The following is a 26,219-nucleotide window of genomic DNA, read 5'->3' as shown; positions in this document are numbered from 1 at the left end:
TCTGATTAATCGATGAGATCATGTTATGGCAAAATTTTTGAGAACATTATAGTCTACAACATTTCACCCATATATATCACTTTTCTGTCAGTCCATCCAAATCCTTGATATTTTGGTTTAAATACAAAATTTGTATAATTTCACGAATTTGATTCAAGATAACTGAATAGCGTCCCCCAACTTCAGCTCTAAATCGAATTTGCATGCATTCTGAGTTAGCTGACGTTAAGAATTTCACCTACATAAGCCGGTTAGGATTATCTGTCCCTTTTTCTTATAATGCGAAATTCATTAAATCTGAATACCTGAAGAGCATCACTCTTTGATAATTCTTTAGATTTGTACGAGCATCAAAACCAACAGCCTTTGCAAGAATAATGAGCAGGATCAATGTCAGACGCATCATGAGAAGCTCAGTGTTTACTGTTGGACATGTAGGACATGTATTTGCCATCAGTGTGCTTTGTTTGGTGGAACTCATTCTGGCCATACTTTTAAGCAATTAGAACTCGTGTATGAGACCCATATAGCCCAAGTGAAGGAGGAAGTGTCACAACTTAAGAGTCGTCTGGTGGAATTGATAAATTTTGTCCATGATGTTGATCTCAATATTGAAATAGTTTGTACGTCCAAGGATGAAAAGGTGAAGGAGATAAGGAATGCAGTGGAATCAATGATAAAACGTCTGGATCAGCAGTTAAAGGGTAAATTGGTGACGTTGATGCGTCAAAAGAGATCCTTGACGCAAGAGACTGAACAATTGGAGCGTTTATTGGAAGAGACAGAGCATCAGTTGAATACATGCTCTAGATCTCAATTAATCATGAAATCACCAGAATTGCTCAAGATAATCCATCAGGTGCGAATAAAGCCAATGGCAAGTTATGTGACAACTCGAATGTCTTCAGATTTTACCAGTGAAATGGTCCCTTCGTATGATTCATGTTCCTTTGTCCTGGAAAAATTTGCCAGTCTCCAGCAGAAGGGTCTTCCGGTGTATTCGCATCCGTTGAAGGTGAATGGTTTGTGTTGGCGCCTGAAGGTGTATCCATTTGGTAATGGTGTTGTTCGTGGAGAATTTCTCAGTGTTTTCCTGGAATTGACAGCGGGTCATCCGGGAAGCAATAAATATGAGTATCGCATTCAGATGCTCCACGAAACTAATGCTTCAAAGGAGATTTCGCGGGAATTTGTGTCAGATTTTGAGATTGGCGAATGTTGGGGCTATAATCGTTTTTTCCGGCTGGATTTGCTGGCATCTGAGGGCTACTGGAATGTCACAAATGATACACTCAGTCTTCAATTTCAAGTTCGACCCACAACGTATTATCAGCGCTGTCGTGATCAAACGTGGGTCATTAATCAGTTGATGCAGCAACAGCAGCAGCATTTGCTGCAGATCAAGGATCTGACTGAAAGGCTGGAAAGAGAACGGGGCAGGCAGAAAGGAAATATGTCACAGAATGTGGCTAAAATTGATTCAGCTTGCCGAGTTGTGTCGGCTGGAAGTGATCTATTGGATTCCCTCTGCAATGAGGTGAATTTGCCCAATGGAAAGGCAACAAGTCAATCTTCCGAAAGTGTTCAGAGGAAAGAGGATAGTCCCAAAATGACAATGACATCTTCAGACACAAATGGTTAGCTTTTGATTTTTTTTCAAACAATTTCATTTGTTTTTTTTTTTAAACAATTTTGCATGCTAAATTCCGGACAGCTTGCAATTTCGACCACCTTTTTTGTTCCTCGAATTTCTATGAATTCTTAGTTTTTGCATACCCTAGAGGTTATACAGTGCAAAAGAATAACAAAAAATGTAGCTTCGACAAACGAGATGACGTGAAAAAGACATTGAAAGAATTCCCGAAGGGCAAGGAACTATTAGAATTAAGGTGGCCGAAATAGGGCACCAAAGCTATGTCTACATTTTTATTCATTTTAAAATGTATTAAGAATGATTGTAGAGTAAATAAAGACGGTAAACTCTTTACAAGTTTCCAAGCAACACTCTTTAAGAAGAAAAAATTAAAAAGAATCAATTTGCATTTAAAATATTACATTTCAAACTTGAGACTTTGACGCTTGCATGCCATTATGCCGTAATTTTGCACACTTAGGGTAAGTGTGCCAAATTGATTTTTTTAATTCTTTCTTCTGAAAGAGTGTTGCTTGGAACCTTGTAAAGAGTTTACGGTCTTTATTTACTCTAAAATTATTCATAATACATTTTAAAATGAATAAAAATATACATATAGCTTTGTTGTCCTATTTCGGCCACATTCATTCTCATAGTTCCTTGCCCTTCGGGAATTCTTCCAATATCTTTTCACGTCATCTCGTTTGTCGAAGCTATATTTTTTGTTATTCTTTTGCATTGTATAATCTCTAGAGTACGTAAAATCTAAAAGTTCATGGAAATTCGAAGAAAAAAAAGGTGGCCAAAATTACAAGCTGACCGGAATTTGGTACACTTACCCTAATGTAAATTGCAAATGAATCTTGATTTGAATCTATTTAATATTTACTTGTAGATAAAATCTTCTCGGAAATACTCAAGTGTCTCAATGGAGCTGAAAATACTTGTCTTGCCACATCGAGTTCATCTAGTGTCATTAGTAAACCATCTAGTGCCATTGAGGAGAATCCTAAAGTTTCATATGCTGAAACGTCAACATTGCCCACAAAAAAGCCTCTTCCTCTTTCACTATCCCTATCCTCGCCAGTTCTCTTTGAGAGCACCTTTTCGGAGAGTTCAGAGTCCGAGGAGGATGAAACATCGGCAAATGGGGCAGTTGGGGAGGTTAAAGAGACCAAGAAGACAGGAAGTTTGTCTGAGGACTCGAGTTCAATTGATGAGAACGATGTGGATGAAGAGCCAATTTCGGGAGAGAATGATGTGGAATATGCAGAATTTTCCATGGCTGTCCTAGCACCCAATTCACCCAGTACTCCAGCCAATGGGAACAATGTCAGTAGATCCAATCTAGATGAAGAATTGATACTTCTGTCACTATTTGATGATTCAACATCTGCCGCTAGATCCCTTGAAAATGGATCTTCGACGAATCAGTCAAGTAAGTTAATATTCATAGTTTTTTTCGTTTTATTTTATTAAAAAAAAAACTTCCAAATAGAATTTATTCCTACAAGTTTTTATAAGAAAACTTGGGGTAAAATTTCAAAATTCGATATTGTTCAAGACAAAAGCAATTGAGATATCAAATTTTTACCATAAATAGCCTTAACTCTTTCCGGACCACAACATATCCAGCGAACGAATTTCAGTAAAACTCACTTTATTGTAAGTCTTAGTGGTCAAATATGATACTTTTGTAGAGAAAGATTTTTTTCCGCCTCTGGGAAATTGGAAAACTCATGGGTATTCTCGTCCCCAAAAGAACGAAAAGGAGACAAACTTCAATTTTCCAAAAGCCAATAATATCAATTTTGTGAATTATTTTTGCGTTTCAAATGACTTCTTTACAATGTTGATCACTAAAACAAGAAGAATTATTGACCAGTACCTTGTGGGATGTCCAGGAAGTGCTAAAAAGGACACCCAGCTCCTGCTTGCCAACAGATTCCTCATAATATTTTACATATATATGTCCATATTAAAGAGTTTTTCCTACACAAGCGTAGGGAATTTGCTCCAATATGGACATAAATTTCTCTAGTGTGTAGGGGAGTGTAAGGGGGAGTGTCAATTAGAAGATCAAAAGTGGTCTATATTTTTTTATTGTTTAAAAATCGATAGATAGGGTAAGTGTGCCAAATTCCGGACAGCTTGCAATTTCGGCCACCTTTTTTGTTCCTCGAATTTCTATGAATTCTTAGTTTTTACATACCCTAGAGGTTATGCAGTGCAAAAGAATAACAAAAAATGTTGCTTCGACAAACGAGATGACGTGAAAAAGACATTGAAAGAATTCCCGAAGGGCAAGGAACTATTAGAATGAAGGTGGCCGAAATAGGGCACCAAAGCTATGTCTACATTTTTATTCATTTTAAAATGTATTAAGAATGATTATATAGTAAATAAAGACGGTAAACTCTTTACAAGGTTCCAAGCAACACTTTTTAAGAAGAAAGAATTAAAAAAATCAATTTGTATTTAAAATATTACATTTCAAACTTGAGACTTTGACGCTTGCATGCAACTATGCCGAAATTTGGCACACTTACCCTAAACTATCTTAGAATATACCATAAATATTTCAGAAGCTTATTCGAATTGCATTCGAAGTAACAGAGCCGAAAGCAAATGATCCCCGATCAGAATAGCATGCGCTCGAACGCACATCCAAGAATTTAAAGCGTGTTTTCTCCACTTCTCATTTTTAAAATTTTGTCGAATTTGCGGGAAAGATTAAGAAAAAACTTATAGACAAAATGAAATGAATAAAGGCTTATTCTCTTCAGCATTAAATTCTATACTAGTTGAACGAAAAGAATTGATGAAAACTTATTTTTAATTTTTTTTAGAGCATGTGAAAGTCAAAATTTTGCCCCAAAAACGTATCTTTTTTTCAAAAACTTTGAATAAAAGTTCCGATTTAACTGTTCAATTTAAACTATGAAATACACTAATGAATATTGATTTTTTTCTCAGATAAAAATTACAAACTGCAGATTTTCCTAAAATAAGGGAATAGTGCGACGAGGCACTCAAGAAAAATTCAAGAATCTTAACCGTTTCCTTCTGCTCCAAAGAAAAAATCCGTAAACCAGCTAAGTTTTGGCCTTCTAATTGACACCCCCCCCCCTTAATTCACAATGCATTAGGGTGGGAGTCTAAATTAGGAGACCAAAAATTAACTGTTTTCTTTTTCTGGTTTTACGCGATTTTTCATACGAGAAGGACACGATCATGTCTTTATATTTTTCGAAAAAAAATATTACAAAATGGGTGTCTAAAGTACTTCGTACTTGTACTACTCGTACTTGTGTACTTCTTACTAGAGCGTTTTGTCGCAGAACTCCCTAATTAACGTGAAATGTGTATCTGATAATTTTTATATGAAGAAAAATTAAAATAATTTTCGATTTTCATAAATTTATTTCATATTTAAACCAAGAAAAACTAGAAAAAATCTTGAAATCACGTGCGTCAAAATTTTTTGATGTTTGCTCAAGTGCATACAAATTTACTCGACAGTCTTTGGTTTTCGTCTCTGTATTTTCGAAAATCCAATCATTTTTATAAGACATAAGTTTTCAAAAATCGTTTTAAATAAAAACAACGAAACCAAGAGGCTTCATAAATGTTTAAGGGTTGATCCTGGTTTCAAATTGCAAAAATGTGTTTTTATTGTAATTTTTTATTGTACTACTCAAAGTTGAAATCAATTGATGAATCTTGTATAGAGTTTTGATTTACATTTAAAAAATATATATCATTTTTTTAAGAGTAAATAGATGCAGAAATTATGATATTTGATTGTTGCGATGACGAAATACCTGACAGATCGAGTTGCTCCGAAAAAATTAAATATTATCAAAATTTTTACTAGATATTAACTAAAATATTAATTAAAAATTATAATTTGTATAACTTTTCAATTAATTAAAAAAAATCAATTTTCATTCAAAAATTTTGTCATGAAATAGTAAAACAATACGCTTTTTTACTTTACCATTTAATAAATATTAGGTGAGATTCTTAACAATCTCACCTACTATAATCCTAACAAAATTTCATGTCCTCCGATCGCGCTCAAACTTGGCCAAAATGTGTTTCGCCACTTCCTGATCACGAATATATGGGGGGCTAAGTTACGTTCCCGGCCGGCCGGCCGGCCGCTCTTTGGAGCTTAATAGCTCCTAAACTAAAAAAGATATCGACTTGCGGTTTTCGGCAAAGGTTAAATATCGTATGAAAATTGCAACATGGTGCATTGACCCCCCACCCCCCACCCCTCCTTCCGCCATTTTGAAGACCCCCCTTTTTTTTGTTTTCTCAATAGCTCCGCCCCTATGGCATCGATCGGGCTCAAATTTTAGTATGTTATAGCTGGGCCTTAGAGCTGAGCTTTCCATCAATACCAAACTTAAGGTCCCCCGACCCCCCTGACCCGAGCTATAAGGGTCCAAAAAAAATTTCTTAAAATGGCCATAACTCCGGTTCTAATTGTCAGAATTTAAAAAAATGAGGGCTTTTTGGAAAGCTCTCGTGAAATGAAACTTCCTCTTCTAACATCGCAAGTTCATAAAACCACCGCTAGGGGCGCTATTATTAAAAAGAAAATTTTGAAATCTTAAAAGTTAAATAACTCAAAAATTCCTTATGCAATCGGGCTGAAATTTTAGTATGTTGTAGCCGTTGATTATACCTATCAAACAAAAAAAAACCTTAAGTCGATCCATAACCCCTGACCCGAGCTATAAGGGGTCAAAGTTCGAACATTGACCGGCCTCTATCTCCGGTTCTAATTAACATATCGACATAAATTTTACCTTTTTGGTTTCGTCTCGATGAGCACTTTCAGTTGGAAGTTCAAAAAGTCACCACAGGTGGCGCTGTGATAGCGTCAAAATTCATCGAAATTCAAAGTCATTTTTCTCAAAAACGGCATTGTGCAAGTTAATGAAATTTTAGTATGTTGTAGTCCAGTCTAGGACGTTTCCAAAATGGTGCAAATGTGCGCTGTGGTTAAAACAGAACCGGAGATATGAGGGGTCAAAGTTCACAAAATTCAAAAAATCATATCTCCGGTTCTATGTAACCGATTTTGATGAATGAGGGCTTAAACGAAAGATCTCACCGAATGCTACAACTTTCTGGAACATTTGAACTTTGTGGGACCAACACCAGGGGCGCCACAGTCGAAAAACCAATTTCAATATCACATAACCTCAATTATCTCGACTGTCGTTGAACCGATTTTGATGATTACTTCGACATAATTGTAGAGCACATTTGTCTCTACATTTCGTCCATACATCATTTTCCACTCAGACTACGCTATCACTCCGATTTTGCCGTTTAAGTGTGAAAAAATTGATTTTTCCCATAATAACGCTTTGAAATCCTTCAGATGCCAATTTGACTGCCTCTACTCCACAAAGACACTTAAAATATGGTTTTAAATGGAAAGTCCCACAAAATACAACAATTCTTTGATATAGTTGAAGTTCAACAAATGACTACTTGGGGCACTCTGGATGAAAAAACAAGTTAAGAAACAAAAAACCTCGCTTATCTTGGCTTCTGAGTAATCGATTAGATCAAGTTCTACGGCAAAATTATAGAGTACATTCTGGTCTACATTTCACCTATATATCACTTTTCTGTCAGTTCATCCAAATCCTTGATATTTTGGTTTAAATACAAAATTTGTATAATTTCACGAATTTGATTCAAGATAACTGAATGGCGACTCACAATTTCAGCTCTAAATTGAATTTGCATGCACTCCGAGTTAGCTCACGTTAAGAATCTCACCTACATAAGCCGGTTAGGATTATCTGTCCCTTTTACATATTTATGTCCATATTAAAGAGTTTTTCCTACACAAGCGTAGGGAATTTGCTCCAATATGGACATAAATTTCTCTAGTGTGTAGGGGAGTGTAAGGGGGAGTGTCAATTAGAAGATCAAAAGTGGTCTATATTCTTTTATTGTTTAAAAATCGATAGATAAACTATCTTAGAATATACTATAAATATTTCAGAAGCTTATTCGAATTGCATTCGAAGTAATAGAGCCGAAAGCAAATGATCCCCGATCAGAATAGCATGCGCTCGAGCGCACATCCAAGAATTTAAAGCGTGTTTTCTCCACTTCTCATTTTTAAAATTTTGTCGAATTTGCGGGAAAGATTAAGAAAAAACTTATAGACAAAATGAAATGAATAAAGGCTTATTCTCTTCAGCATTAAATTCTATACTAGTTGAACGAAAAGAATTGATGAAAACTTATTTTTAATTTTTTTAGAGCATGTGAAAGTCAAAATTTTGCCCCAAAAACGTATCTTTTTTTTAAAAACTTTGAATAAAAGTTCCGATTTAACTGTTCAATTTAAACTATGAAATACACTAATGAAAATTGATTTTTTTTTCTCAGATAAAAATTACAAACTGCAGATTTTCCTAAAATAAGGGAATAGTGCGACGAGGCACTCAAGAAAAATTCAAGAATCTTGACCGTTTCCTTCTGCTCCAAAGAAAAAATCCGTAAAACAGCTAAGTTTTGGCCTTCTAATTGACACCCCCCCCCCCCCCCTTAATTCACATTGCATTAGGGGGAAGTCTAAATTAGGAGACCAAAAATTAACTGTTTTCTTTTTCTGGTTTTACGCGATTTTTCATACGAGAAGCACCCGATCATGTCTTTATATTTTTCGGAAAAAAATATTACAAAATGGGTGTCTAAAGTACTTCACTAGAGCGTTTTGTCGCAGAACTCCCTAATTAACGTGAAATGTGTATCTGATAATTTTGATATGAAGAAAAAGTAAAATAATTTTCGATTTTCATAAATTTATTTCATATTTAAACCAAGAAAAACTGGAAAAAATCTTGAAATCACGTGCTTCAAAATTTTTTGATGTTTGCTCAAGTGCATGCAAATTTACTCGACAGTCTTTGGCTTTCGTCTCTGTATTTTCGAAAACAATCATTTTTATTAGACATAAGTTTTCAAAAATCGTTTTGTATAAAAACAACGAAACCAAGAGGCTTCATAAATGTTTAAGGGTTGATCCTGGTTTCAAATTGCAAAAATGTGTTTTTATTGATTTTTTATTGTACTACTCAAAGTTAAAATCTATTGATGAATCTTGTATAGAGTTTTGATTTACATTTAAAAAATATATTTTTTTAATAGTAAATAGATGCAGAAATTATGATATTTGATTGGTGCGATGACGAAATACTTGACAGATCGAGTTGCTCCGAAAAAATAAAATATTATCAAAATTTTTACTAGATATTAATTAAAATATCAATTAAAAATTTAAATTTGTATAACTTTTCAATTAATTAAAAAAAAATCAATTTTCATTCAAAAATTTTGTCATGAAATAGTAAAACAATACGCTTTTTTACTTTACCATTTAATAAATATTTCTTTCAATGGTTTTGAAAGAAAATCGATCACCCACTAAACTGTTTCTTAACCCTTTAAGGACGATTGGAACTCCGGTGTCCCATAAAGAAAATAATTTTTCCTGACTACCTAAAGTTATTTCTTCCTTATGTTAGTACGTAATTGTAAAGTAGAAGGTCGAAGGAATCTAGAATATTTTTTGCAAGTCTCTAGCTATTGGCTATGTAGTAAATATTTAAGCTCAAAAATGGCGAATTTTTAAATTTTCAAATTCATAATTGATTTTATTTATTTTTTATACTTACAATTTTTTTTAAGCAAAACCCTTTTGGCAATAAAAACTACAGTACTCATACATAATATTATTCATTAAAGCGAAAAATATTATTCATTGGTATTGTCAGAAAAATTACTTAAATTTTTGGGCTATTTTTGTCCCTATCGTTCATAGAAGCACAAAATACATCGAATCAGATTCTATTGGACTTTCTAAGGTTAGATGTAATAATTATCATTGATTATGTTTCTCATTCTCAGTTTAATTTTTATTGTTGATTTTCAGTCCGTAAAAAGTGTCTCGTCGTTAAAGGGTTAAATATTCTTTTTTTCTGTAGGGGAGACTGGGGCAAAAGTCACAAATCGAAAATTTTAAAATTCAATATCTTCCAAGATAAATAAGATAGCGGCTTAAATTTTTTTCCACAGATAGCCTCCATAAGTCTTCTTCAATGCCGTAAGTTTGTTAGAATTTGAAGACGGAATTTAGAAAATAAAAAATTTCGAAATTTTTAGTCCTATTTTTCAAATATTTTCCGTGCAGAAGATATCAATTATTAGCTACTTATATTAAATTTGATGCACTGGTGAATATTTCCCAAATTATCTGGATATTCTTTGAATACGAATCCGCTATCTATTTTAGAATTTTACAAAGATTCTTTTCTCCAGAAATCCTTTTATTAAAAACGATTACTTGGGGTAAAAAGTAACAAAGGCTATGGAGCAAAAAGTAATAAAAACCGAAACAATTTCTGATGTCCCACGGTGAAAAGAAACGTCAATGCTATGTGGCGCCGCTTGTTGTTTGCATTGGTCAAACGATTTGCAGTCTTTTGTGTGTGTTTTTTTTTTGTAAAATAGGTTAAAATGCGCTTTTCTCGCTCAGATAGACGGTGTTTTACAAAGGTGTAAAAGAATAAATTTCATATGAAAATATGCAATCTAGGTATTTTACTTAAATTTACGGAATTCCGTAATAAAGCGAATTAAAAAATGATAGTATCTTTGCCTGATACTATTTGCCCCAGCATTTTTGAGAATGATCACCAAATTACCTTTTAGGAAACGGCTCGATAAATATATTTCCCTAAAAAATAGAGGAAAATGGCTTTCACAGAGTTGTAGAGCGGTAAATTTCCTATAAAACAGTGCTAATTAGAAATTTTGGAGGTGCTCGGGTATCTTGTAAAAAAATAAAATAACCGTTTTGTGACTTTTTGCCCCAGTGTGCCCTACCGTAAACTTGTTAGCCATCTAGAGGCGAAACGTAAGAGAAACAAATTTCCGATCTTTGGAGGACCCCTCTTCCCAATTATTCGACTCAAGGATCATCATTATGTTTTTTATTGTCCCCCCACCCCTTTCAACCCCTCCAAAACCAGTTTTTTTGGTTTATTTCCAAAACGGCTCCTACGATTTCTTTTATTTTCGGATAAAGTTTGGAAGTCGTCCAGGCGAACTTTTCGTCCAAAGGTCTTGAAATCGGTAATGAATCGGCTAAATATCCATGAATGCCATGTATTTCTCGTATTTACATTTTTTGTTTGTCTATAAGGGAGACCGGGGTAGAATTAGCAAGCAAATGAAATTTTTCTTTGCCTTTTTTATTTATAGAAAACGTGTAATTAAGACAATATTCTTCCTAAGGAAACCTAACTGTCTAATTCTGTTCGTGGCTAATCTGTCCCGGTCTCCCATATGCTCGAAATTCATGCCAGAATATTCTAAAATGATGATTTCCTTCACCAATTTTTGATTTTGAAATGCTTATGTGTTTTATGAATAAATTTAATCGCTAGTAGCCCAGTAGGGTAAAATGGGGTAATTCGGAATCATTTCTATTTTGGAATTTCACGATTTTATTACTATTTCAGATAGTCAAAGAGAAATGACAAACTACAAAGGGGTATAAGACTTTACATTCATGAATAGTTCTTCGTTGTTTTTTCCCCATTGTAATCTAAACCTATCAAAAAGTCTCACAGTTCCCAATTAGACACGATTCTAAATTACGCCATCTTACCCTAAGCACCAAAAAACCACGTGAAAAAAATAATTCATGGAGAACTCTATCTCGTGAGTCCGAACATTCCGCAAAGCTGAGATTCTTTGCAATCTGTTTCTCTCAATTATTATTGGAATATTTTTAATACGTTAAAAAGGTCTTTTAAATCCTTTAAAGATAAAACCGGTTCCTACACTGAGAAAAAAAGAGGGTGTGATTAACTTTTTTTCCTCATTACTTTAACACTTTTTATGTGTGAAAATATATCAACATTTTTCTATGTTAATTTTACACCTTTTCAAGGGTAAAATTAACATGAAAACAGGGTAACTTTAACCCCTAATAACCTAAAAAGGGTAATATTAACACCGATTTCGGATCAATACTGCAGGGTAAAATTAACATTTCCGGAATGTTATTTTAACCTTTTCGGATTTCTCTCTCAGTGTATGGTTCATCCTGTTCATTAATTTTAAAAATTAATTTTCAAACTTTTGTTTTCTGGTGAATTTTCAGCAACTAGAAGTTCCTACCGACAGCCAATAACATCAGCCAGTGTGTTGGAAACGCTGCTGGAGCCACCTAAAATGAGTTCTGGTCCCTTGGCCAATAACTTAGCCATCCAGTCAAATGATGCTGATTTGTCAGAGAATGATGCCTTGAGACGTTTACGTCGTGTCAGGAATACGTCAAATCCTTCAGAGTCCACCGATGGAGCAACATCCGATGTATTCTCAAATGTAAGTTTTTTTTTTCTCTGTAAATTGCTATTTAGTTGGTCTTCGTACATTTTGCAGAGTATTTCTTTTTTTTTTGTGTTTAACACTGGTCCTTCTAGTTTGTAACTCTATCTCATGCCCATGTTTTTTTTTTTAAATTTTATTTTCGTGTGTTTTTTGTTTTTAAATTATTTTTTTTTGTTGTGTACAAAAAAAATCCCGAGCCATGTCATATTCTCATTTCTGTTTAGGATGCAAAATTTAAAAAGTACAACCTACATCAACTTGTAAGGCGAATTAGGAATACGGATGTTGTTACAAATGGGGAAAGTACAGGCGATGTTGTTGGGGGGAGAAATGGCCACAGAGACTTAACTTTCAGCAATTATCGTGGTTTAATGAGGAAGCAACCTAATGGTTGTGTGAGTGACAAAGGTGGATATGCAGGAAGTGCCTCAATGGCAAAGTACTATGGGAATAAATTGAGTCCGAAGGGTATAAAGGCATCAAATGGGCCAAAATTGAGTACAGCATCAACGTCAAATCGATTCGCGGTGAATGGCGATGGTAATTGCTATATGAGAGACAATGGATTGGTGGATCTTAAATTGCCATTTGGTCCATCTGGAGCACTGAGTAGCAATGGAAGTGCCTCAGTAGGGGACACCAAAGTGCCAAATATGTCATTTTCAGTGGAATTTCTAACACCACGACCCAGTACATCTAGTACATTTTCTGGTGCTATTAAGCGTAAGCCATCCTGTAAGCCACGAAATTTGCCACATTCAATCAAATACTGCGAAGATACGTCGTCAAGTGTGACAAGAGGAAGTGGAAATAGAAATTGGAATTCGACTGATCTTAGAGAAATAACACCAGTGGATAGGGATCCATTATTCCAGGTTTGTTATAGAATCATCTGCATGATAAAATCATTCATCTCTCCTTTATCTCGTTGTATTTTTTTTTCTTTTCCTCTCTGTTCCCCTCAATTTTCTCGCAAAAATTTTCTGTGCATCATTCTTCACGTTTGATGTTGTTTAAATCACCCATGTGGAATCATTCAGGCCATTGATAGGATCAATTTTGAAATGGAGGACAATGACATACTGCCAGTGCCTCAGGCTCCGTCACAAGACAACCACGTGGCCCAGGAGGATACAAGTCCACAGACAACAACACTGCTAAAACGAAGAAGGCATGTTCCTTTTATCAATCATTTGCATTTTTAATATTAACTATCGCAGTTTGCGAAATTTTGTTTTTCTTTTTCATTGAGTAAGTTTTTATTTATTTATTTCTTATTTTTTGCAAAAAGGTAGAGTCTATCGATTTTTTATAATTGTTGAGTAGATCCTCAAAAAAAGGACCAGATCTTAGTCACAATAATTCACATTAAGATCAAGGTAGTACAAGATTTTTAATTGGTGACTTCTTGGTAAAGTTTGCAGGTAGAACATTGATTTATAGTAGGCCTTGCAGATGCACACTTTCTTAAAATAGAGCTTAGCACGCGCTATTTGTTACTTCCCACTTCCTCCCCTTCAATTACCGAGTTTCTCCTCAAATTTATGCAGATTTTATGCAAAGGATTTAATAACAAAAAAAAGAGGAAAGGATAAATCCGTTTAATTAGAAGAAATTTACTAACGCAGAATTGCATATTGACATCTCTTATCGTTTAGAACGAATCGATCTTACGATCATACCTAAAATAAATCCAAACATTCAAAGCATAAGTTTTCCTTGCCCAGCGCACAATAACTTTTGTTTAGTAAACATGTTTTTGACATTTTAATGGGAGTAAGTGAGATCTAGATCTAGTCATCTCGCTCTCATAGGAAATTTTGAAAACATGTTTACAGACAAAAGGTTGTTTATAAACTTTTTTTTGAAAATTTTCTATAAGTGAGAGGGAGATAACTAGATCTAGATCTCACTCACTCTCACTGAAATGTCAAAAACATGTTTACAAAAGACAAGTTATTGCGCTCTGGGCATAATGCCCAACACACAATAACTTTTGTTTAGTAAACATATTTTTGACATTTCAATGAGAGTGAATGAGATCTAGATCTAGTCATCTCACTCTCTCTCATGGGAAATTTTGAAAACATGTTTACAAACAAAAGTGATTGTACGCTTGGCATAATGCTCAAAGAGAATTTTTGTATACAGGGTGGCCCAATTAAACAGCAATCTTTTCAAAAAGCTTTATTTTTTAAATTCAAAATTAATTTTATTTGTGTGAATGAGAAAAAAATGAAAAGTCTTTCAGTACTTGGGGAATTCTTTGAAATTTCCGAAAGAGACACGGGCTATGGCCTTAAATCAGCCAATGAACGCATCTTACGCTCCTTGACCGTGAATTTCCAGAATACGAGCCCATTCACGAGGAAAGGCTGGCTTCAGCTCATCGATATTTTTGTAGTTTTTAGTTCTGATCTTGGTCAGCAAAATGCCCCATACGGAAAAGTTGGAAGAGTTTACCGGTGACAATTGGGTTCCATTATAAGCTCGAAATGAACAACAAAACATTGCTAGCTAATCTCAAAATGAGCTACGAAATCGTTTTCAGTTAATCTTCATTGGCGCGCTATTTGTGTGTGATGGTATCGAGTTTTGTTGGAACGTCCACTCTTTCTCACAGAAATGTTTATATAGAGGAAAGCGCGCTAACTTCGGATGACTGAGGTTTCGCACAATTCATTTTTTCAATGTGTTTCAAATTAATTTGGCCCATTGTAATATTATATATTTAAAAGCTGATCCAATGCCTCAAATTTCCAGAAAAGAGTTGTATGTAAAATCCATTGAGAACATAGGAATAAATTGAGTTGTATTCGAAGCTTAAGTCGTTCGAAGGTAGAGTGTTTTCTCCTATACACGGTTTCTAAACTCTTTTCATACACCAAAAACCCCAGCGAGCACAGTTAGCTAGAAAAAGCAGCGTTTTCAGCATATTTTTGCTGAGTCGATCAGGAAAAATATGCTGACCGGTCAACAGTTCTAAAACAGAAAGTTTTAATTAAAGCTGAAAATACATGTTTTCTTCCGAATTGAAATCGGTCAGCATGTGGTACTCGCTGGAACATTAACAGGATTTGAAGAAACGCTCTAAAAACAAGAGATGACAAAGCGTCCCAGCTTTGCGGACTGTTCGAACTCACGAGAAAGAGCTATCTGTGTATTATCTTTTCGCAGTTTTTTGGGTATATCGATTTACTACCGATTAAATTGATAGATTCAAAAAAAAAAAAATAACAAAATAAAAAAATTGTCTAATGGTGTCTACACAATAGAAGCAATTTTCATCAAAAATTTTCCTTTTTGCAAAATTCTGACGTTTCTGCCTACAAGGATAGGGGAAATTTTATTTAAAAAGGCATTTTTTTTAAGAAATTTCTCCTAGTGTGTAGAGGCCTTAAGAAAAGTAGGTTTCAGAATATTTTATAATGAGTAACAAGCATACGACCAAATAAAAAGTAAAATCGAGAAAGGTAAATCATTTACGGGTGAATTATCGATTCACTACTGATTAAGGCCGATGCAGTCTAGTTGGAAACTTCACGATCTTCCGAAAAAAAAAAAATAGTACAAATTTAAAGAAATCGATTGATTTTAGTGGTTAAATTTTAACCTTCGTAAATTTGACATCGTAATGTTTTTCGAACATAAGTATCCAAAGACGAAAAATTCGCCTTGACTACCCTTAAAACAAATGAAAAAAAATTCTAGGAGCTGTTTTCGAAATGGTAAGAGACGTGATTTTGGAGTGGTAGGGGGAAAAGAAAAAAGACTGTCCTAGACAATGTGGACTTAAAGGGGGGGTAGTCGAAGACCTGAAATCGATATCTCTTGCCGTTTGGTCTGTAGCCGTGTCACAAGTTGGAAAAATGTGGATTAGATAATTGTTCTCTCTTTGAGTTCGAGCAGTAAAACCTGTGAAGAACGGCCATTAACTTTAATTACAACCCAAATCATCATAAATTGGCGACAAGTCAATTGTTTAAATAATCGTTAGACCGTTCTCTCAAGTAGTCATGATCATTTTAATACTCTTCTAGATGTTGATTGTGTAGAATTTGATACAAGATGCTGATATCTTCTTCAGGGCACCAAAAATCTGGGAAAACAATTATCAAAGTAGTGCTTTTTACTAATTCTCTTTTCTATACTTCCTCATACATTACCAATAGAAGACAGTTTTCCAGAATCAACACGTTGGCTGGAAGAATAAATTAAAGGACGTATAGCAAACTGAAGTTCCGCCTTGACTAGTACCTAATGATCATTTTGTTTGTAAACGTATTGCTCAATTGAAATATTTTCTCAACAAGGAAGATTAGTGCAATTAACCACTAACGACCAAGCGATCCAATTCTTCCGATCTATGTGCATAAGTTCTTTTTTGAATATCTGTGAGACCTTGTAATTTTTGGATTTTTTCAGCTTTCACAATTCAGCACCTTTTTCCATATTTCTTCGGTTGCATTAACCGTTATCGTATCTGCATTTGTTTTGCGTTCAAATTTAGAATCCAATGCTAAAATGGGTTTATCATTATGTCTTTTGTATGGACAGCAACCTAAAAAAAAGTAAACAATTTCAAGAAAGGTTAATTTTTTTACTTAACATTTATGATAAATAAATTCCTCCCTTTTAAGGGGTTACGTGGATCAAAAAGACTGGAAAATACCATATTTTCTCTATTTTTTTCGATATAATAAATTTTTATTTTAATTTATGATCATAAGCGTTTAAAAGTACAATATTTAAAACTATATTTTCTGAAATAATCATTTAAAAATCTTAAAAATTCAGCCCTTTGGACCTAATTTTCGGAGACCGATTTTGAAAAAATAAAACATACTTTTCTATGGACAAGATTTCTCAGACTATATTCATCTAACGTCAGAAAACTAAATATTTCTTATTAGCTATTGAGTTAAGCTCGTATTTGAATGGTGGATTTTTTAAGTGAAATTTGGATTTTTGGCAGAATAGAAAAAATCTACCATTCTAGTACAAGTGTAACTCATCAGTTAACAGAAAATATTCAGTTTTTTGATGTTAGATGAATAAACTCCAAAAAATCTAGACCACCGAAAACTATGTTTTTTTTTTTCAAAAGCCGTCTCCAAAAATCGGATCCTAATGAGTGAACTTTTAAAATTTTGAAAAATCGTCATCATTCTAAAATTTTGGAACAAGAATTTCAGAAAATATACTTAAAATATTGTACCTTTATATACTTAAGAGCTTAAATTAAAAATTTTTCTTACTATGTAAAAAAAAGTCAAGGAAATACAATGTTTTTTTAGTATGCATGACCCATGTATCCCCTTAAATTATAATGTTAAATACTTTACAATTGAACTACGAATTTTTTATAGTTCAAAAAATTTAAAAATGAAATTAAAAAAAAATCAATTGGTTATTTCATACCTGAAGCCGTCTCTCCCATCCCTGTAACTTAATTTTATAATTTTCTTGGAAAAATAATAAATCCTATTTTAATTAAGCTAAAGGGCTAAAAGAAAATTTCGAAGTACCCGAATTCCTAACAAGGTTCATCAATCATTTTGTTACACGTTGCAGAAATTGTAATATTGCGATAACTTGTTGCTTTATTTTGTTATTCATCATTGACTAATTAACGATTTACAATTTATCATATTTCATTTTATAAAAGTAAAATATTAAATAACTTTTTGATTCATTCGCTTTTCTGCTTGGATTTTATCTCTTTATTGCTTGCGATAAAATTTTGAGTCCAAAATGGGAAAGAAAAACAAAGACATTATTCATTTCATTGGAAAAGTTTGAAAACCTTTTAAACAATTTAAACAATTTTTTTTTATCAAAGCTAAATATGTTACGGAATTCGTTTGATTCATAAAATACGATAGAGTTACATGAAGAGAAACTTCCTCTAAACAACGCTCCATTCTTCTCTTTTTCCAGGTCAGTGGAGAGGCCAAATTCGTCATAAAATAATTATAACATAGTTGGAGGAAGGATCGATAACAGGTAAATTTTACGATGATGATGATATGTGTCACAAGAAGGCAGCCCACAAGATAGAAATTTTTAGTAATGATATTATATACTTTAGAATTAGGAGAGTTGATTGATTGATTGATTTTTGTTTGAAAAACCCCACAAATTTTAAATGATAAAAGAAAAAAAAATAAATGCGGTCCACATTTTATTATTGTTATGCATATAAAACAGAGAAAAAAAGAACAAAACATATAATACATTTTTTTTCTTCTTTTCATTAAAACACGCTAAAACTTTTATATATATCGATACCAGAACATTTATACAATTCTAAATTCTATGTCACAGACACACATCCAAGTATTTGATAAAGACTTTCATTTTTATTTTTTTTTGTCCTTTTGCTACGACTTATACGAAAGAAGTATTTAAAAATAATGAATTTGTGATATTGATTGAGGAAATTTAAATTACACTGCAAATATAGAAATTGATGAGTAAACTAGTTTAATTCGTTTTCTTTGTAGGAGAATTATTCTTTGGGTTTATTGTTCGTCATGCATACAGAGCTGTAGTAAATAATAGGGGAGAGGGGAAGGGGTGTGCAATTTGCCAGTCAATTGGGTTAGGCCGAAAAAATAGATAAAAAAAAGTAAATAAAGAACATTGAATTTTGCTGAAATTTTAGAATTATTTGTTGTTTTTTATCCTCTCAGATTTCTTTAGTTGACCACCCCTTAAAAACTAGTGCAAAGTACTTTACCTGATAAACAAACTACACAAAAAAAATTACACAGATACCGGAAATTAATACTCACATATCATTCTCTCTATATTCTACACAGTAACAGGTGTTGGTCGGTAAATGACGCGCAAAATCAACTTTATATCCAATTAGATTTTATAAATGGCCCAATTAAGTAAGTTTGTTTCACAGATATATGGCATTAATATCTGTTGATACTAACAATATAGCCCATTTTTTTATTTTAAAACTGGCTATAAGAATAATTTGAACCTTTACAACATGAAAATGTTGGTTGACTGTAAGATAAAATATAAAGTATCAGCATCCTCTCCTTGAAAAATTGTAAAATTTTCATAGCAACACTTTTATTTGTGGTAAAGATTTATGCTCCCTTTATGTCAAAATTTAGAAAGATATAAAACAAAAAAAGTGTAAAAGATTCGTAAGGAAAGGTTGATTCAAAATTTTAATGATTTTTCTAAAAGCTTTTTAAAGGTGATTTAAAAATTGAGATGGGAAGAAACACCTGCAGAATGCTATAGGTAGCTCTTTATTTTATTTTTTTTTTATTTTACTTTCATTGGAATATTGTGCTATTATAACACCTTCTAAGTTTCGTATAATGCTATACTTTAGCACAAAACAATTTCTGCAATCCTGAGGTCAAATTCATAATCACAATCAGACGAAATTCTTGCTGATTACTATTTGAATTATTATTCCAGTATCACACGTTTTCATAAGAATTTTAGTAGGTTTCACAATAATTTGGCCCTAATGTGCGTCAGATGCGTTCAAATGTATAATTTGTATTTTTGAATCACTTCACATTTAGAGTTTGATCAATTTATTGATAAAGCTTAATAGAATTTGCCAGCAAAAATGATTTATATTGGCCTTAAGCAATTAGGGAAAAATATTCTCCCTTCGAACGTTCATACAGTTATGAATTTTCTTTATTTTTTCCTAAGAGACTTACAAATAATTATCACGTCATTATCAATTATCGTCATTATCGTCCTAACGGCATTATCACACTTGCACATTAAAATTTTAATGTGATTCACATTAATTGTCGCTTGTGAGGGTCCAAATATGTTATTTGTGTCTCTGAGTCACTTAATATTTGGGGTTTTTCTATTTATTGATAAAGAAGTGGACTTGGCCTGCAAAAATAAGTTTAAATTTACCTAAAGCATAAATATTTTTCACATTAAAAAATTAAAGAGAAAATCGCATTAATTTTTTGCATTAATGCTATAAATGAATTTATATCAAATTTTGCGGGCCAAGTCTACCTTTTTATCAACAAATAGATCAAATTTTGCATATTAAATGATTCAAACACACAAATTACACATTTGGACTCTCATCAGCGACAATTAATGTGAATCATGTTAAAATTTTAATGTGCAAGTGTGATAACACAGTAACACTGAGAGAAATCCGAAAAAGTTAAAATAACATTCCGGAAATGTTTATTTTACCCTGCAGTATTGATCCGAAATCGGTGTAAATATTATGCTTTTTAGGTGTATTAGGGATTAAAGTTACCCTTTTTCATGTCAATTTTACCCTTAAAAAGCTGTAAAATTAACATTAAAAAATGTTGATATATTTTTACACCTGAAAAGTGTTAAATTACAGTTCTGTCTCTCTATATGCACAGCTTTTGTGTCGGTTGCATTCAAAATCAATTTGTTTACATTTTGACAAAGCAATAAAGAAAATTATTTTCTTGGTAACTAATATTTCTCGTTTTTAATTATCTTAATTTTATTTTTTCTGTCTCATATTATAGTTAAAATAACACGGGAAATTCTAAAACAATAAAAAAAAAATAATAATTTATTAAAAGAAGGAGAAAAACCGTTGGGAATTTCAAAAAAAGTTGTGCATATTCAGAGAGAGAACTGTCAAAAAAAGTACCCAAACTATGCATATAGCGAGACAGCACTGTATGAAGAAAATATGTTAATCGCAGGAAAAAAATATTTCGTAAATGTTTGTCAATTTCTATTGGAGACTTATGAAATGCTCGTAAGTCGTGTAACCCACAAACATTCGTAAAAGTTTGTACTTTTTCACAAACATTTTTCCTAAGACGATCATTTGACAAGATTTTTTTGTACTTTTACAAACATTTTTTCATAAATGTTCGTAAACACAAAAAAATTCGTAAAATTTTGTCATTTGTTCGTAAATTTATGCCTGACAAACAAAAATGTACGAACAAATGTTTGTATAAAAGAACACTAAACGCTCTTCAAGTTTGTGAAAAAATTACAAATTTTTACGAACTTTTTAGTGGGTTATCCGATTTACGAGCATTTCGTATTTCGTATTACGGTAGGAATTCACAAACACTTACGAAATATTTTTCTGTCTATTGTAAATCCAGGAAGAAACAGTTCCACTATTTGTTCCTGGAGGTTGGTATATCAACGCTGAAATGGCGGTGAATGCATCATAGGAAGTGAAAAGGATCAAAATAAAATGAAAATATAAATTCAATACAATTAAAATAAATGTATTATTTTTTTTATGAAAACGTATGATACTGGGATAATAATTCAAATAACAATCAGCAAAAATTTCATATGATTGCGATTCTCATTAAATTTTTAATGTGAAAACATTATTTATGTTTTAAGCGAATTTATATTAAATTTTGCGGCCCAAGTATATCTTTTTAAGTTTTTTTTCGTTTTCAATTAATACAACAAAGCCTAAATATTGAATAATTTAAAAACAAAAATCATACATTTGAAAAGTTCTTTCGGAAACATAGAAGGACAAATTATGTTAAGGGGAGGGGAAGTTTTAAATTATGCTCGGCGCACAATAGCTTTTGTTTTGTAAACATGGTTTTGACATTTCAATGAGAGTAAGTGAGATCTAGATCTAGTTATCTCGCTCACACTTATGACCAGCGCACAATAACTTGTTTGTAAACATGTTTTCAAAATTTCCCATGAGAATGAGCGAGATGACTAGACGTAGATCTCATTCACTCTCATTTAAATGTCAAAAACATGTTTACTAAGCAAAAGTTATTGTGCGTTGCCCATTATATAGAAAATTTTGAAAACATGTTTACAAACAAAAGTTATTGTGCGCTGGGCATTATAAGGAAAAAACATGTTTTTAGTGCTTAAGTTTTAAATCGTTAGATAAATTATCTAAAAATATACCAAAAAATTTCAAAACCCTTTTATAGTCAAGTATGCTAATCCGGGCGCTTCGCTATCTGGATTGTTTATGACTAATCCACTTAAAATAATATTTTTAATTTTATTTCTGTAATATAGTCACTAAAGTAACATAATATAACTATTCAAGTTTGAGAAAAAGCAAAAATAATATTTTTATCCATTAAATAAGTGAGTGTAAGCGACTCATTTCAATCTTGTGCCAGCTGGGTTCTTCACTAAAAATTTTCTAGCAGTGATATTTTCGCTAATGGCAGCTGGTTGATTGAAAACATTTATTGTTTTTTCCTTGTGAAAAAAGTATTTTAAATCCAAAGGTTTAATTAAAAGTGAATTAGCGAAAAGGCGACCCAGTTAGTGCATGCTGATTTATTTCAGTATTATCATTATTTTATAAATTTTCTTTAATATTTTTGATAATTTTTTTTTATTATGTTTCTGAATGAAACAGTGAATAATTCTATGGATTTAGAAGAAATAAAAAAGAATTTCATCAGTCCAAAAACAAGCGTTTAAGTAGCACTCTTCGGAAAATGAACCAGTTACCCCACCTTACTATGTAGGTTATTTTTGAAAATGTAGTCACGAAAAGAAAGGAGACCCGAGCAAATTTACAAACAATCTCAGACGAAAATCGAAAACTTTAAAACGCCTTGTCTCCGCTACTGATTTTTGCTTTTGAAGAAAAATCTTTAAAAAAAAAGTTCCGATTTTACATTTCTTTGGTATTTTTTTGGTTTGTTTAAACTAATTGAACTACTCATTATTACGCCATTTAATAATTTCGTAAAACAAAAGTAAACACTTTAAATTCTGGCATACATCAAGTGCTGAAACTTAGAAAAATTAAACTGATTGTCTTGCCTGACTAACTTGATGAATTTGACCTCTGGATGTGATTAAATGGTCCCGTCCTTTAAAATGTATTTCACACCCTCAATAGGATTTATTATAAAAAGAACTCAAAAATAAATTCTCTTAGATTGTTAACAATATTCTCAACATATTTATGGAAGTTTTAGTAAACGGGAAGATATAGTTATACTTCACTCGCTTGTGTGCAATATCCTCAAATTAAGCTTTTAATTTTTGAGCAAAATAGAGTAAGATCTTGTTATTATACCCCTTTTCGAAGCCAGACATTTTTTTATAACTTGACTTCATCATAGCTTCCAAATTTTTATTATTTTATCCTAGTACAACATTTAATATCCTGAGTAAGGATTCTGGATACTTTTTGTGATTTTTTTGAAGTGAGAAATTAAATATGATTAGAAATATATTTTGCCATAATACAGAATCTCCATTTGCTCTCTTGCTTATTTTTTTAAGCATTGGTCCCAATAGATTCTTAAATATAAATCAGACTTTTAATATTAGAGAAGTGTGGGGTAAAATGTGATAAGATGAAAATTTAAAAGGATACGAGCAAGGAAAATTGAAAATAATTGCTGTAGTTTTGAGTTCTCTTTTTTAAAATATTTTCCTTACAAAAAATATCAAAAACATATTTTTCAATTTTTTAATGATTTTTCACAATTTATTGCTTAGTGTATCCAGTATAATTTGGATCTACTAAACATGAATTCATTGATTGTTTTAGGATGTTCTAAAAAAATATCTCCCTTGAATTTCTTTTCACAAATGTGTTGGAAGGCATGGATTCAAAATCTAATATTGAATGATATGTAGGGAAGACTGGGGCAGAAATAGTCTAAGGTAGAATTAAACTAGACAGTGGGGTGTTATAGTTTTCCTTAAAGAGAATATTGAGCATTTATTGAATTATTTATCAATCTGATTCAAACATGTTTTTCACAAATTATTATCAAAGACAAATTTCATTTGCTGGCTAATTCTTCCCCTGTCTCCCCTACTCGACCCACAATTATCTCTAGTTCTCCTTTCCTATCTTTTTTAAATTAACGGAAGAACTTTCTGTTTGCCAATAAAGCAACTTTTACGAAACGACTTGTTTTCACATTTTCATTAAGGGTAGAAACACCTTACGTAAATTTTGCATTACCGTATTACCTTATCTCATATTCGGTGGCACTAGGTGAAAATAATTATAAGAAAATTTAAGAAATAAAACGAAAATTCGATAAACGGTGAGCAAAAAAACTGTAATCGTACAGTTTTTGTTTGCTCACCGCTTATCGCATTTTCGTTTTATTTCTTCAATTTTCTTGTATTATTTTCACCTAGGGCCACCGAGTATGAGATAAGGTAATACGGTAATAGAGAATTTGCGTAAGAATTGCATTGAAAATGCGTAAATTAATGAAATACGGTGAGCATTTTACTGTCAATGCGATTCTGCACTAAATCGAAAAAAATCTCTCTTTAATACAAAAGTTTAAGGTCTTCACAAAGAGCACATGATGTGCGATTTGCCACATTTTACCCCAGGTTTCCCAAATAAATTTTTTTCATACACAGAAAAAAATACTTTGTAAAATTGTTCGTCAATGTTTGTGAAATTCTATGGAGGACTTAAGAAATGCTCGTGAATCGTATAACCCACAAACAAGTTCGTAAAATTTTGTACTTTTTTCACAAACATTGTTCGTAAAATGATCATATGACGAACGTTTTTTGTATTTTACAAACATTTGTTCGTAAATGTTCGTAAACACACAAAAAAATGTTCATAAAATTTTGTCATTTGTTCGTATTTGTTCGTAAATTTTTGTTTGTCTGGCAAAAATTTACGACCAAATACGAACAAATAGCAAAATTTTACGAAAATTTTTTGTGTGTTTACGAACATTTATGAACAAATGTTTGTAAAATACAAAAAACGTTCGTCATATGATCATTTTACGAACAATGTTTGTGAAAAAAGTACAAAATTTTACGAACTTGTTTGTGGGTTATATGATTCACGAGCATTTCGTAAGTCTGCCATAGGATTTCACAAACATTTACGAACAATTTTACAAAATATTTTTTTCTGTGTTGTCTCTCTATCTCTAAGTATTTTTGAGCCAGTAACGCATCTAACACCAATAATGAATTTTCGAAGCTTAAATATCTTAATAAAAATAGTGTTTGACCATTCCCAGTTTAAGGAAACGATTTTGGATTTTTCACTTTGTCTGCATAGGTTATTTTTCAGATCCTTTGACACATTAAACAAAAAAAGAAACAAACTGCTTAATAACAAGTTCCGTGCGTGTAATTTTCCCATCAACACCTGTTTTTTTTATTTTACTGTGAGCCACTTCCTTTTTTGTTATCATACTCTATGGGGAGTGACGTAAATGGGAGGAGATTTTGGGAGAGGGTGAAACAGATAGTGCTCACAAGGGGGTTAATCGTGCGAGGAGATTGATCCCATTTATTTTTGCTGAGGTCACTAATCGCGATTGAGTTGCAAGACGTTGATAGACTTGCCCTGACGCACCTCGTCTGCGAGCTTTTGCCACCTGTCAAGGTTTTGCTGACACATGTCAAGGAGGGGCTGTGTGTCGGGGATGAGGTGCTGCAGGAGGGAATAGCATGGGATGCAAATGCCCGTAATGAAGCCCACTTGAGAATTGGCTTGTTCGTCGGGTTTATTGCGATCCATCATGGCCATTGGTTGGCGACCGGCAGCACGTTCGGCATCGCCTTGTTGGTAGAATTCCTCGAAGATGACCTTAACGGTCTCCACTTGGATGTCCCAGGGTTTAGCCGAAGCCGAAAGGTCACTGGCCGTCATGGCAATGGCCTGAATGAGGAGTCGGTGCTCGAGGATACTCCAGGAAAACTTGTCCTCAGCCACCAATTGGGATAACTTGGCTTTGTTGGGGAAAAAGAGAGCCAGATCCGTCGCAAGGATGCAATGTTTGACGAGGCCCAGAACTTGCTTGTACTCCGTGTTGGAGAGCTTTCCGAAGATGTTGTGGCCCTCTTGCTGCAGAATTGCCACGGTCTGGTTAAAGTGATGATGCTCCATAGTCGATGTGCTGTACATAGCTGCCAATGGAGACTCAGTGTCCAACATGAACTTGTTGTTTTTCCCACGATGATCCAGATCATGACACAAGGATCCAATAAAAAGGGCTAAACACTGGAAAAATAAAAAAAGGAATTGACTGAAATTAAGTCTTTACACTGAGGAAAAAAAAGAGGGTGCGAATATTTTTTTTTTCCTCATAACTTTAACACTTTTTAGGTGTAAAAATATATCAACATTTTTTAATGTTAATTTTACACC

The 26,219-nt window shown here is 32.8% G+C and overlaps 2 protein-coding genes across 5 annotated transcripts in view; one reads left to right on the top strand and one right to left on the bottom strand.

The window, feature by feature from the left end:
- Window positions 1-18,561, top strand: part of LOC129801280 (E3 ubiquitin-protein ligase TRIM37-like) — a 34,649-nt gene extending 16,088 nt beyond the window's left edge. Inside the window, exons 3-8 of one of the 3 annotated variants that reach the window (XM_055846171.1) lie at window positions 338-1,637; window positions 2,529-3,071; window positions 11,847-12,070; window positions 12,301-12,951; window positions 13,117-13,247; window positions 18,017-18,561. In XM_055846171.1, coding sequence (XP_055702146.1) covers window positions 338-1,637; window positions 2,529-3,071; window positions 11,847-12,070; window positions 12,301-12,951; window positions 13,117-13,247; window positions 18,017-18,044 — 2,877 coding nt within the window. In that variant the 3' untranslated portion in view covers window positions 18,045-18,561. Of the gene's footprint in view, window positions 1-337; window positions 1,638-2,528; window positions 3,072-11,846; window positions 12,071-12,300; window positions 12,952-13,116; window positions 15,643-18,016 lie in introns of those variants that run through there. The other 2 variants (XM_055846170.1, XM_055846172.1) reach the window with 2 other exon arrangements.
- Window positions 18,248-26,219, bottom strand: part of LOC129801281 (probable 3',5'-cyclic phosphodiesterase pde-5) — a 43,513-nt gene continuing 35,541 nt past the window's right edge. For both annotated transcript variants that reach the window (XM_055846174.1, XM_055846173.1), the window contains exon 5: window positions 18,248-26,072. In XM_055846174.1, coding sequence (XP_055702149.1) covers window positions 25,377-26,072 — 696 coding nt within the window. In that variant the 3' untranslated portion in view covers window positions 18,248-25,376. The remainder of the gene's footprint in view (window positions 26,073-26,219) is intronic.

The sequence above is a fragment of the Phlebotomus papatasi genome, chromosome 2 (genome assembly GCF_024763615.1).
Source record: "Phlebotomus papatasi isolate M1 chromosome 2, Ppap_2.1, whole genome shotgun sequence".
Classification (NCBI taxonomy): Eukaryota; Metazoa; Arthropoda; class Insecta; order Diptera; family Psychodidae; genus Phlebotomus; species Phlebotomus papatasi.
Note: the sequence above shows the minus strand (reverse complement) of the source record. Positions and strands in the feature narration are given on the sequence as shown.